This window comes from Dendrobates tinctorius, unplaced genomic scaffold, assembly GCF_039654945.1.
Source record: "Dendrobates tinctorius isolate UK_male_01 unplaced genomic scaffold, ASM3965494v1 ptg000143l, whole genome shotgun sequence".
Lineage (NCBI taxonomy): Eukaryota > Metazoa > Chordata > Amphibia > Anura > Dendrobatidae > Dendrobates > Dendrobates tinctorius.
Window position 1 is genome coordinate 8,562,606 of NW_027361810.1, and position 14,981 is coordinate 8,577,586.

A 14,981-nucleotide genomic window follows, 5' to 3' on the forward strand; every position below is an offset into this window, starting at 1 on the left:
TGTGGTACCACAAGGATCTGTGGACAGTAGGAGAATGGCGCCACCTACTGTCTGAATGACTTGTCGGATCATCATCACTGTAGACTTCTGTTTCTAGGTAATCTGGTGGAGAAACCATCATGGCCGGTACCAAAACTCCCATCAGGGTTATTTCTCCTCGTCAGTGTGTGATACAAATGGGACGGTTCATTGCATCACATCATAGACACATCTGGAACCACAACACCCAGCAATCATCACTGATCACACAGCCACTGCTGGGACTGATACATTGTATCACACGCAGTCCAGGGGGCGGAGCAGACACCAGTGTTCTCTTTAGCTTCATGTTGCACCCCTGCAGCATCAGGTTTACGCCTCTTGGTCTGTTTCTTTCTTCGACAACCAATTTATAATCTCTGATTATCTGATTTTTAATATTTGCTGTACTTTACTAGTAAGTTATTTGTTTGCAGTGTTTTGTCTCCCTCTAGTGACCAGAGTCATAACCGCAGTCTTATCTTGTTTTTCTTTCACTTTCAGGTCTCAATCTCCTCCCTCCTTTTGTAAGGCATTATGGAGCTTTCCCTCCACTTTCCTCCATTTTCTTTCAGCCTGCATCCAGGAGGCATCTCATCTTTTCCTCTCCCCTGGTGATTGCATCGCCGGTATGTACTCAAGCTTTCTGTAGCTAATTCCTGTCCTATATTAGCCTGGTTCAATCAGTCCTGCCCCTGGTCAGCTATTAGTGTGAAAATGTTCATTTGTGTACTACATATATGTATTCCTATTGTACACTGTACTGATTGTCTGTATATTATGTTTGTATTATAGTTTCACCGCGCCAATATATCAAGTTCAATAAAAGCACAGATTCAATCACAATCTCCTTATTGGACCCGGTATAGCGGTTTAGCTGCAATAAAGTCTGCTTCCTTCAGTGAGGACAGAACATGGTCTCTTTGGCGTTTGTGCTTGTTGCACCGGATCCATGTAACGTGCAGCTGTAAAGTGTCACCTTGTATTTTTTTTTTTTTTTTTAGATATTTTCACCCAATTATTTTTATTTACATAGCAAACGGCGAGAGAATGCAACCACACCCACGATGCCAACGTCTGACCGAAAACTTTTATACATTTTTGATCCAAATTGCAGCAACACAAATTTCTTTTCTTAATCAAAACCTGGTATAGAAATAAATAAATCTATTGTTACTTTTTTATTATTTACTTCCGATACTTTGTGTTTTTTTCTAGTTCTGCGCCTCATTATGTCACGTCTGGTACCAAAAGAAATGAGAAAATAACCACAAAGGAGCGTCTGGTGTAAGAAAGCTTTGTCTCTTTAATTCTACAGCGTCACACACAGTAATACGAGTCATATAAATAATCGGGTGCCGCGGTCACGGCCTCAGCGGGGGAAGAAAAGGCGATATCAAGATGCACTGAAGTGCGCTCAGGTCTGGGGGGGGAGGGGGTTACCAGATGAAGAAACGGGGACCACGATCCCGTCACCTGAGCTTCTTACAGAATAAGCCACCATTGTGCTGGAGGGTCAAGCTGATAGAGAACAGACCCCGGGGGAAGCAGCGGATGCCCCCGTTATATGGTGAAGAACCACGGCACAAGTATAAAAGTATCGGCCGGTAAAGTGGCCGTCGGATACAACTGAGGTTGCATTATAGGGCGCTTTTTTTTTTCTCTCCTCTTGCATCCATCTTCCTAAAAATGCAACGTCTGGTATATTAAAGTTACAAGGACCCCAAGGGGAAAAAAAAAACAAAAAACAAAAAACAAAAAAAAAAAAAAAAACCCATTTCCAACCCCAGATTCCTGCTCATTTGTATTAGCGAGATGCATAGATTTACACATTATACATATTATATTTTTTTTTATCTTGAGCCAAAAGCTTTACAAATGCGAAAGCAACATTATCAACAGCCCTTACGTGTATAACAAAAAAAAAAAAAAATAATACAGCTTCGCTCTCACTTATCGCTTTGGATAGAAGCAAAATAATAATATTATAAAAAAAAAAAAAAGTATATTTCATATTAATCCAGTTAAAAAAGGAAGGAAAATTTAGGAAGTCAGAATACAGACTGAAATGATACGAGACAAGTCCTTGGTGGAAGCCTCTTGATAGGAATATAGATTTTAGAATGAATGTATTTTTTTTTTCTCGGAGGGGCAGAATTTCATATAGCAGCGCCCCCCCCCCCCACCACCACCACCACCGTGCGCGGCGTCCGCCGTCTCTCGGTTTGCTCAGTAGTGGATTCTGTTAACACTAATATTTCATATCATCGCCCCCCCACCCTCACAAAAAATAAAAAAAGTGTGAAAGACGGATACATGTGTCTCCTCTGTGTTCTCCTCCGCACACGCACGGGGGGGGGGGGTGGGGGAGATGTCCATATGACGCAAGAAAGCATCCACACCTATGAAACGTGTACAGAGGAGAAAGGCTCCGGCCTCCGGGCAGCAGGGGGCGTTGGCGGCGCGTTACAGTGAGTGGACGGACACCTCTAACGGTCGGGTCTCTGCACGCAGAAAACTTTTGCCTTGTGATCCCCGGAGGCAGTGACCACAATGGAAGCGTCTCTGAAACATAAGGAGAGAGAGAAGATGCGGTAAGGTTGTATCACCCACAAAAGGTTACGAACGAGAGGGTCTTTGTTTTTTGTTTTATAACATTAATACAGAAAAAAAAAAAAATTTGGCCCCAACCAGAAATTCAAGAACCACTCCAGCTAATCAGTGACCTCTGCAGACATGTGACTGAATAATAGTCAAGACTTCAGCCCCTCCAGTCCGTGCGTAGACCACCAGGATGGTTCAGAGGCATAATTAACCCTTACTTATCTAATTTATTTAGTTAGTTTCCCTCCGGTAAGTTTTCAAAAAAAGAGTGAGACGACCCCTTTAACAATACACTTTACAGCATGCTGGAAAGCAAGACTCTTGATTTTGTCTTTTTTTTTTTTTTACAGCAGTCTGCAGTATTTCAGATAGTTATTGGATCCCAATAACTGGTTCATGTTGGTTAATTTCTGCTTATCCCTATAAGGTTAAGTGCAGGAGTCACCTCTGACCTTATACAATAGCCGGAAGGTGACAAATACTCACTTGTTTAGTGCAAAGTCCAGAATCTCGGCGGTATGGCCGCAGTATTCGCTGATCATTTTTCCAGATCGGGAGTCCCACAACCTGACGGCCCCATCCAGGCTGCAGGTGTAGACCACAGGGGAGCTGTCCTCCCAGAGGAGCTGTACGATGCCGGACTAGAGAACAGAGGGGACGGAGGTTACACCCCAAGCACTATCATCCTGCTTCTATCAAGATTAGTGTCACATAAAGACACAGGAGCTTCACCCACAGGAGGTCTGCATATACGTCAGACATACGGGCCAATAATGCACTGGAAGAAGCATCAGCTTCTCTGATACAAAGCTCCAAATCTCCTTCATAGATATTAAAATGTAATGTTCTGTTCCACCACTGGGGGGAGCTCAGGGATAACACAATGTACTGCGCTCCCTCTAGTGGCAGCTCTTATTAATGCAGGGGAGATGGAATAAGGGTCTCTACCCCTACAAAGACTAATGAAAATAATCAACAGTGAATAAAATGGTGATAAAGGAGGGCACCGATCCCACAACTTGCATCATACAGCCCAAATGAACATTTATAGTGATATCGGGGAGAGACTGCAACCGCTGCAGAAAAAAAGAAGAAAAGTGCCGCCACTCACTTCGTGTTGACACCGGTGTCGCAGAATCTGGGTGGAAACGTCATAAATCGCCAGAGTTCCATCCAGGTAACCGACCGCGGCCAGAGGCAAGCTGCAAGGACCAACATGGTTAATGCACCTCTATATCTCCATACATACTGCACAGGACGCGGGGGATTATCACAAGGTCCATACACAGCAAAAACTATTTCTATAATGTCATCTATAATTTCGCACCCCCACCGCCATTTCATCAGGAGTATCTGTAAGGTACTAATAGTAAGGAGTATCGTTAACCCATAAAGAACCTTAGAAATATTTAGTTTTTACGTTTGTTTTTTTCCTCCCTTCGTCCAAAAAGCAATAAATATTTTATCTTTCCTTCCTCATAACTCCACGACGAGTTGTAGTTTTGAATGTTCAAATGGGGACATTGAAATTTACCATAAACTCCTGAAAATCGGAGGAAAATAATCCAAGAGCAAGAAGATTGTAAGAAACCTGTCGCCGTGTTTACAGCATTCAGTGTGCGGCTGAAATGAGCCGGCAGCACCATCCTCTCCAAGCGCGATTACGGGGAAGCAAAGATTGTTCAGATATGGAAGAGAAAACATTTGCATAATTGTGTCACCAATTTAGCTTTTTGTGTGGATGGAGCGCTGCTGTGAGGGTTTTGCACATGGAGCTGATGTTTTTATTAACACCATTTTGGGGCATTTTTAACATTAGGGTCTTTTGCTTTTTAGGCTATGTGCCCACGTAGCGTTTTAAAACGCACAGTGAAAACCGGTCTCCTTTCCAGAAATCGCGCCGTTTTTTCCGCGTGATTTCACCGCGATTTTCTCAAGCACTTTCCAAGCGATTTGAAGCATCGCTTGGAAAGCGATTGACAGGTTGGTCACACTCGTCAAACATAGTAAAAAGCTGGTCACACTTGTCAAACACTATTGAGGCTGCCTATGCGGCATCAATAGTAAAAGATAGAATGTTAAAAATGATAAAAAAAATTTAAAAATAAAAAAAATCGGGGTATATTTACCTTCCGACGTCCTGCGCTGCATTCCCGGCCTCAGCGTTCCCAGTAATGCCTTGCGAGACCTGTGATGACGTAGTCTCGCGTTACTGTAGCGATCTCGCGAGACTACGTCATCACTAGACCGTGCCGCAAGGCATTACTGGGAACGCTGAGGCCGGGAATGCAGCGCGGGACATCGGAAGGTAAATATACCTCAATTTTTTATTCTTTTTTTTACAGGGGTATGGTACCCAGGGCCTGGAGGACAGTCTCCTCTCCTCCACACCGTGGGTACCAACCGCACATGAGACGCATAGCCACATGCGGGAAGTAAGCGGTTCTCATGCATTCCTATGGGTGCGGAATCGCGGCAATCCTTCGCGATTCCGCACAAAAGAATGACCATGCTGCGATTTTTTCCGCGATGCGATTCCGCCGCAGGAAAAAAATGCAGCATTAGCACAGCATGTGCGGAATGCCATAGGAATGCATGGGGGGCGTTCTGTATACGATTTTTAAACGTTTTCGCGCCGAAAATCGCAGCAAAAACGAAAAAAAAAAAAAAAAAAAAAAAAAAAAAAAAAAAAAAAAAAATCGCATCGTGGGCACACAGCCTTAGTGTATTTTATGAGAACTGCAGCCACCAAACAAATGGCAATTTAAAGAAAAAAAAAAAAAAAAAATATTTCCAATATTTAATGTGTAATTTAAATCATTTTATATTTTGAAAGATTAAAACTTTTAGGATAATAAATGTTTATATTAATTTTTTTTTTTTTTTTTTTTTAAAAAGGGCGATTTAAACTTTTATATAGTATAACACTCCCCCCCACCCCCCGTTTAGGGCACAGGAATCTGCGATGGTTTGATCGCTTGTACTTTAAGCTGCAGGAGCAGAGTACTGCCACATATTGCGATATTCAGCTTCTCCTATGGAGTCCGGACACAGGGCTGGGCTTCATAGTACTAAGATCACAGCTATGAGGGGGCTTTCAGGAGACCCTGGCTGCTATCACAATCCATCGTGGTGGTGGTGGAACGATGGAAGTTGGTGCATAAGGACCCCAATGATTAAGCCATATAAATGCTGCTCGTAGTGATTGACAGCAGGCATTTAAATGGTGAAACCGCAGCGGTTGGAGTGGCCGGTAACAGACGGCAGCGACACACTCCCGGACCTGGTGTATGACGTGACTGTCGAGAAGGGGTTAATATAAGATCGTTGGCACTTACGCGCTGCAGAATCCCACCGACTCCACCGAATTGGTCTCCGCTTCCCCTTCCTCCCGTTTGGAGGCTTTCGATACGTTACTTTCTGTCCGGAAAACTCCGACGACCTGCAAAAATGGAAAAAAGGTGAAACCAACCTGCGATGCGCACACGAAAAGAGACGACAGAAGTCAGACAGCAATGAAAAAAATATTATATTTTTGCGTATGAAAAAGTTTTCTGAGCCTTGTTATTTCTCTTACATTTGTACCACGCGCCGGTATAATTACCGCTACTTTATTCTCTAAGCCAATACGACTGCAGATTTTTTTTTTTCTTCAAAGTAGAAATTGCAAAATAAATTTCTTTTGTGCTGCCGTCGAAGATGGTGGGAGTATCAATATTCTATATTATTTTGCAGGACGAGCTGGGTATTGACTTCCTCACCTTGCCGGTGGCCGTGTTAACTATTTTTGTGTCGCAATCCACAGAGCCGCTGAGAATTAGGCTACCGTCAGCATTGGAAGACACACACGTCAGAGGTCCTGTATGGGCATCGGCGCCTGTGAAGCAAGTTGGGAGAGAAAAGTAATGATCATCACCAACTAAAGAGAAAAGAGGAGAGTCAGCAGCAGCAGTGCTACTACAGAGCGCTTCTACCAAGAGAATAAATAATGCACAAAGTCGGACGATGGAAGATAAAAATATTACAAGACTTTCCCTATAACATTGCACTTAGCAAAGCGTCCACTAGAAGCGCTGCGGATCACCAATAAACCCTGGTCACCTTTCAGGACGTGCAGCGTGTTCCCCTGCTTCAGGTCCCAGATCCGCACACTGCCATCTTCATAGCCAACAACAGCTTTCTTACCTTTATAAAAAAAAAAAAAAAAAGATTAATATCTGTAGATAAAACTAAAAACTGATACAGAAAAAAACCATTACATATTAAAATTATATTTTAAGTATTAAAACATTATTTACTATAAAATATTATACCAAAGAGCGTGAAACAAAAAATATGAATCAGAAACTAAAACCCACCATCAGGTAAGAACTGTCCACAGGTAGCCGGACAATTGGGTCCTTGGAAAGTTTTACACTCTCCACTAGGTATTTTCCACATCCAGGTATTACCGTCTGCTGTACCACAAAGTAACACGTGGGAGCAAGGATGCCACTCCAACCACTGCAAGAGAAAGACTGTGGAGATGAAGCCAAAAGTGGTAAAACACCGACATGAGAATCTAGCTACTATAATACTGCCCCCTATGTACAAGAATATAACTACTATAATACTGCCCCCTATGTACAAGAATATAACTACTATAATACTGCCCCCTATGTACAAGAATATAACTACTATAATACTGCCCCCTATGTACAAGAATATAACTACTATAATACTGCCCCTATGTACAAGAATATAACTATTATAATACTGCCCCTATGTACAAGAATATAACTATTATAATACTGCCCCTATGTACAGAAATATAACTACTATAATACTGCCCCCTATGTACAAGAATATAACTACTATAATACTGCCCCTATGTACAAGAATATAACTACTATAATACTGCCCCCTATGTACAAGAATATAACTACTATAATACTGCTCCTATGTACAAGAATATAACTACTATAATACTGCTCCTATGTACAATATAACTACTATAATACTGCCCCCTATGTACAAGAACATACTGTAACTACTATAATACTGCCCCTATGTACAAGAATATAACTACTATAATACTGCTCCCTATGTACAAGAATATAACTACTATAATACTGCCCCCTATATACAAGAATATAACTACTATAATACTGCTCCTATATACAAGAACATAACTGCTATAATACTGCTCCTATGTACAAGAACATAACTGCTATAATACTGCTCCTATGTACAAGAACATAACTACTATAATACTGCCCCCTATGTACAAGAACATAACTACTATAATACTGCCCCCTATGTACAAGAACATAACTACTATAATACTGCCCCCTATGTACAAGAACATAACTACTATAATACTGCCCCCTATGTACAAGAATATAACTACTATAATACTGCCCCTATGTACAAGAATATAACTACTATAATACTGCCCCCTATGTACAAGAATATAACTACTATAATACTGCTCCTATGTACAAGAATATAACTACTATAATACTGCTCCTATGTACAAGAATATAACTAATATAATACTGCCCCTATGTACAAGAATATAACTACTATAATACTGCCCCCTATGTACAAGAATATAGCTACTATAATACTGCCCCCTATGTACAAGAATATAGCTACTATAATACTGCCCCTATATACAAGAATATAACTACTATAATACTGCTCCTATGTACAAGAATATAACTACTATAATACTGCCCCCTATGTACAAGAATATAGCTACTATAATACTGCCCCCTATGTACAAGAATATAGCTACTATAATACTGCCCCTATATACAAGAATGTAACTACTATAATACTGCCCCCTATGTACAAGACTATAGCTACTATAATACTGCCCCCTATGTACAAGAATATAGCTACTATAATACTGCCCCTATATACAAGAATGTAACTACTATAATACTGCCCCCTATGTACAAGAATATAACTACTATAATACTGCCTCCTATGTACAAGATTATAACTACTATAATACTGCTCCTATGTACAAGAATATAACTACTATAATACTGCCCCTATGTACAAGAATACAGCTACTATAATACTGCCCCTATGTACAAGACTATAGCTACTATAATACTGCCCCCTATGTACAAGAATATAGCTACTATAATACTGCCCCTATATACAAGAATGTAACTACTATAATACTGCCCCCTATGTACAAGAATATAACTACTATAATACTGCCTCCTATGTACAAGATTATAACTACTATAATACTGCTCCTATGTACAAGAATATAACTACTATAATACTGCCCCTATGTACAAGAATACAGCTACTATAATACTGCCCCTATGTACAAGACTATAACTACTATAATACTGCCCCCTATGTACAAGAATGTAACTACTATAATACTGCCCCCTATGTACAAGAATATAGCTACTATAATACTGCCCCTATATACAAGAATGTAACTGCTATAATACTGCCCCCTATGTACAAGAATATAACTACTATAATACTGCCCCCTATGTACAAGAATATAACTACTATAATACTGCCCCTATATACAATATAACTACTATAATACTGCCCCCTATGTACAAGAATATAACTACTATAATACTGCCCCCTATGTACAAGAATATAACTACTATAATACTGCCCCCTATGTACAAGAATATAACTACTATAATACTGCCCCCTATGTACAAGAATATAACTACTATAATACTGCCCCCTATGTACAAGAATATAACTACTATAATACTGCCCTCTATGTACATGGAAATAACTGCTTACCTCGAGGTCAGCCACTTCAAACGACCATATCTCCTGTGAGTCCTCCACCTTCCATACCTTGATGAGACCACTCATGTCTCCGGTTGCCACCATGGTGGAGTCATGGCTGAATGTTGCGCAGGTGACGGAGTCCTTGTGACCTGGGAACAGGTGATGACAGATCAGGGTACAGGAATGGCTACTGATGATTATGAAAATTCTGGATACTTCGAGGAGTTATTCTTCCTTTTGGTTTACAGACTGGGATTTCCCTGCTGAGATGATCAGCATCAGGTCTGAACAGTCACTGAGGCGCATTGTGCCTCGTGCAGTTAGTGACGGGATGTCAGACATGACACTCACCCGTGCACTCAAACAGCGTCTCTCCGTCACTGATCCTCCAGACACAGGCTTTGTCATCCTCCCCTCCAGTCACTGCCAGATTATTCTCCTTGGGGTCCAGACTGACGCAGAACACAGAAGCTAAAAAAGGAGCAGAGACACATTGTAACACACAGACGATTATGTTGCCACTGGATACGATTTGTAGCAAAATCTGAGCTGTCAAAATGTTCTAGAAGGTAATGAGAATGTCTGCACTCACTGACGGCAGCACAGATGCTGAAAACGATATGCAAGAACTAGATGAACAAGTCGTCCAGTTACCTGTGTGCTTGGAGTAAGTGAGCTCGCTGTCATCGTGAGGCTCGGCTCCTTCCTCCACACCCTCATCTTCCGTGTCCCACTCCTCAGCCACCATGTCTCCATCGTCGGGTCCATCAGCAAAGTCGACGTCCTCCATGTCACTGGCCAGGTCGTCTGGGGATCAGACAGGAAGACGTGACAACCTCAGGACGAGGTGTAATCTAAAGCCAGGGTGACCTCCTGCTGCTGCTCTACGGGACCCCCATAGAGGCTCAAAGAATGGTCAGCGCGCCTGGAAACCAGGGGTCCACCATGCACCCGCACATGAGGGAAGAACTAGGAAAAGTTCAGAGTGTTTTGCAAAGGTTTTTTTTTGCCTTGAGACTTATAGAGCAGTTAATAAATTAAAAAGTTTCTGTATCTTTTTTTTGCCTTTCTAGGAATCTTGAGGCAGCAATCTGCAATGAAAGACAGAACGGGCGCCCACCAGGGTCACACATACCATAGGTGCAGCCGCAAAGGGGCCCAAAAGGTCAGGGGGCCACTACCACCATTACACAGCAGCCCGACCACCTACCTGGGTCCATCCCACCGCAGCCCGCCCACCTACCTGGGTCCATCCCACCGCAGTCCGCCCACCTACCTGGGTCCATCCCACCGCAGCCCGCCCACCTACCTGGGTGCACCCCACCGCAGCCCGGCCACCCACCTGGGTCCATCCCACCATTACACAGCGGCCCGGCCACCCACCTGGGTCCATCCCACCGCAGCCCGACCACCTAACTGGGTGCGCCCGGCCACCCACCTGGGTCCATCCCACCATTACACAGCGGCCCGGCCACCCACCTGGGTCCATCCCACCATTACACAGCGGCCCGGCCACCCACCTGGGTCCATCCCACCATTACACAGCGGCCCGGCCACCCACCTGGGTCCATCCCACCATTACACAGCGGCCCGGCCACCCACCTGGGTCCATCCCACCATTACACAGCGGCCCGGCCACCCACCTGAGTCCATCCCACCATTACACAGCGGCCCGACCACCCACCTGCGTCCATCCCACCATTACGCAGCGGCCCGGCCACCCACCTGCGTCCATCCCACCATTACGCAGCGGCCCGGCCACCCACCTGGGTCAATCCCACCATTACACAGCGGCCCGGCCACCCACCTGGGTCCATCCCACCATTACACAGCGGCCAGGCCACCCACCTGCGTCCATCCCACCATTACGCAGCGGCCCGGCCACCCACCTGCGTCCATCCCACCATTACGCAGCGGCCCGGCCACCCACCTGCGTCCATCCCACCATTACGCAGCGGCCCGGCCACCCACCTGCGTCCATCCCACCATTACACAGCGGCCCGGCCACCCACCTGGGTCCATCCCACCATTACACAGCGGCACCATTACACAGCGGCCCGACCACCCACCTGCGTCCATCCCACCATTACACAGCGGCCCGACCACCCACCTGGGTCCATCCCACCATTACACAGCGGCCCGGCCACCCACCTGCGTCCATCCCACCATTACGCAGCGGCCCGGCCACCCACCTGGGTCCATCCCACCATTACACAGCGGCCCGGCCACCCACCATTACACAGCGGCCAGGCCACCCACCTGCGTCCATCCCACCATTACGCGGCGGCCCGGCCACCCACCTGGGTCCATCCCACCATTACGCGGCGGCCCGGCCACCCACCTGGGTCCATCCCACCATTACGCGGCGGCCCGGCCACCCACCTGGGTCCATCCCACCATTACGCGGCGGCCCGGCCACCCACCTGGGTCCATCCCACCATTACGCGGCGGCCCGGCCACCCACCTGGGTCCATCCCACCATTACGCAGCGGCCCGGCCACCCACCTGGGTCCATCCCACCATTACACAGCGGCCCGACCACCCACCTGGGTCCATCCCACCATTACACAGTGGCCCGGCCACCCACCTGGGTCCATCCCACCATTACACAGCGGCCCGACCACCTACCTGGGTCTGGTTCTGCTTCATTCAGCTCCAGGACCTCAATAATCTCTTCATCATCGTGAAAGTCCACGGCGGCTGCGGCCCCCTCTTCAGGCTCCGGACTGGGTGACCCGGCCCCTCCTCCATCACCGGCCCCCACTCCTTCCATCGCCCTCCGATCACTGGGACACAGGGTGGCGGCAGCTGCTGCTAGTGGCAGAGGGCGAGAGCACCAGAAAGGTAAAGCATGACACAGAGGTGCAGGGAACGGTGAGTAAGGGTGTATGCACACGCTGCGGATCCGCAGCAGTTTTTGCTGCGGTGTACAGTACTATAATATCCTATGGATATTAAAAACTGCAGTGCAGACGGTGCAGATTTTTCTGCGCGGTTTTTGCTACGGTTTCTAATCCGCAGAAAGAATTGACATGTCAATTTTTCTGCGGATTCCGCTGCGGTTTACCATCTCCTCCATTGTAGAGGTGATAAACCTCAGGATAATCCGCAGATAAACCGCAGGTCTTTTGACCTGCGGATCTTGCAAACTCCGCGCGGATTAATCCACAGCGTGTGAACACACCCTAAGGCTGTGTGCCCACGATGCGATTTTTAAGCGTTTTTGCAGCGATTTTCGGCGCAAAAACGTTTAAAAATCGTGTACAGAACGCCCCCCATTCCTATGTTATTCCGCACATGCTGTGCTAATGCTGCGCTTTTTTCCACGGCGGAATCGCATCGCGGAAAAAAAATCGCAGCATGGTCAATCTTTTGTGCGGAATCGCAAAGAATTGCCGCGATTCCGCACCCATAGGAATGCATGAGAATCGCTTACTTCCCGCATGTGGCTATGCCCACCATGCGGGAAGTTAAGCGTCTCATGTGCGGTTGGTACCCACGGTGTGGAGGAGAGGAGACTGTCCTCCAGGCCCTGGGTACCATACCCCTGTAAAAAAAAGAATAAAAAATAAAAAAAATCGGGGTATATTTACCTTCCGGCGTCCCGCGCTGCATTCCCGGCCTAAGCGTTCCAAGTAATGCCTTGCGGCACGGTCCTGTGATGACGTAGTCTCGCGAGATCGCTATGGTAATGCGAGCCAAACGTCATCACAGGTCTCGCAAGGAATCGCTGGGAACGGGAGCATCGCTGAGACTGCGCGGGACGTCGGAAGGTAAATATACCCCGATTTTTTAATCATTTTAACATTCTATCTTTTACTATTGATGCTGCATAGGCGGCCTCAATAGTAAAAAGCTGCTCACACTTGTCAAACACTATGTTTGACGAGTGTGACCAACCTGTCAATCAGTTTCCAAACGATGCTTCAGATCGCTTGTTAAGTGCTTGAGAAAATCACGGTGAAAAAACGCGCGATTTCTGGGAAGGAGTCCGGTTTTCAGTGTGCGTTTTAACACGCAACGTGGACACACTTAGCGATGTACCAGCGATATGACGCGGTCAGGATCGCTGGTACATCTCTAAGTGGTCGCTAGTGAGCTGCCACACAGGCAGATCTCACCAGCGACATCGCAGGGGTCGGGGGTCGCTACTTACCTGTCACACCAGGCGATCCTGCGTCCTCCCGTCCGGCTCCACACGTCGCTTCCACAGCAGGAAGCTGACGAGAAACAGTCCAGCCTGTTCTCGCGCGATCAGCGATAACCAGCGGGGGAGCGGGTTGTAGGTATCAGACACAGCGATATTGCTAGTGATATCTCTTAGTGTGACAGGCCCTTAACACAGCAGCCAGTGACTCCACAAGCAGCAGACCTCACACTTCTCACAGCTGGAGGCTCGTTACAATGTGTCAGTCCCTCAGCTGCCTCCTGACCTGATACAGAAGCTTCTATTCAACAGGAAGCAGAGTCTGGAAACCACGTGACCAAAGGTTACAACACTCAGTCACGTGACACTTTACAGCTGAAAATCACGTGATATGAGCAGCCCCCCACCATATGTATCTCCTGGGACCCTCCATGCAGTTAACCCTTTCACCCCCACGTGTCACCGGCTATAGTGGGGCCCCAGGACCACTCGAAGCAGAATGAAGACCGAGGGACTTACAGTAAAAGCTTCTCGGTGTGCGGAGACTGAGGCGCCGCCGCGGGGAGACCCCTCGGACCCTCTCCGGCCTGCAGCCGCTGCCAGACACACGTGGGCGCTCCTCCTTCCAAGCACGCCTCGCAACCTAACATGAAATGTCAGCTGAGACGGGGGCGGGCCTATCCGATGCCAATAGGATCACAAGGTACCAGACCTCAACCAATCACAAACGTCCTCTGTCCCAGCACTTTAGAGTGACGCCGCAGTTTGGGCACATAAACAAGGTGCACTGCGCATGTCCGCTGAGGTGTTGCTGGGTATTGTAGTTTTATTCTAACATTCTGTGTGAGGGCGGAAATGTGTCGTAAAGTTGGAAGTTTAAAATAAAATAACAAAGAAGAAGCCGGAAATGTAACCGGAGCTCTAACATTGCGGGGTTACAGAACCCCCCATAACAGCGCGTCCTCCACAGATCCCCCATAACAGCGCGTCCTCCACAGATCCCCATAACAGCGCATCATCCACAGATCCCCCATAACAGCGCGTCCTCCACAGATCCCCCATAACAGCGCGTCCTCCACAGATCCCCATAACAGCGCATCCTCCACAGATCCCCCATATCAGTGCGTCATCCACAGATCCCCCATAACAGCGCGTCATCCACAGAGCCCCCATAACAGCGCGTCATCCACAGAGCCCCCATAACAGCGCGTCATCCACAGATCCCCCATAACAGCGCGTCATCCACAGAGCCCCCATAACAGCGCGTCATCCACAGAGCCCCCATATCAGCGCGTCATCCACAGATCCCCCATAACAGCGCGTCCTCCACAGACCCCCATAACAGACCGTCATCCATAGATCCCCCATAACAGAGTGTCCTCCACAGATCCCCCATAACAGCACGTCCTCCACAGATCTCCCATAACAGCGCTTCATCCACAGA

General features: G+C 46.6%; 1 protein-coding gene across 3 annotated transcripts; it reads right to left on the reverse strand.

Annotated features, from left to right (window-relative positions):
• Positions 1–1,304: 1,304 nt before the first annotated feature.
• On the reverse strand, positions 1,305–14,226 carry AAMP (angio associated migratory cell protein). 3 transcript variants are annotated; one of them, XM_073545385.1, is made up of 12 exons: positions 14,057–14,226; positions 12,019–12,204; positions 10,045–10,197; positions 9,742–9,861; positions 9,400–9,539; positions 6,981–7,125; positions 6,724–6,807; positions 6,384–6,499; positions 5,961–6,064; positions 3,734–3,824; positions 3,109–3,263; positions 1,305–2,583 (listed from the first exon to the last, which is right to left on the reverse strand). In XM_073545385.1, exons 2-12 carry the CDS (start codon positions 12,161–12,163, stop codon positions 2,508–2,510), a joined length of 1,329 nt encoding a protein of 442 aa, XP_073401486.1. In that variant the 5' UTR covers positions 12,164–12,204; positions 14,057–14,226; the 3' UTR covers positions 1,305–2,507. The 3 variants fall into 3 exon arrangements, with proteins under 3 accessions (XP_073401486.1, XP_073401484.1, XP_073401487.1); XM_073545383.1 differs by having other exon boundaries at positions 12,019–12,201; positions 14,057–14,223; XM_073545386.1 differs by lacking the exon at positions 14,057–14,226 and adding an exon at positions 13,547–13,750 and having other exon boundaries at positions 12,019–12,201.
• Between the last annotated feature and the right edge of the window lie 755 nt (positions 14,227–14,981).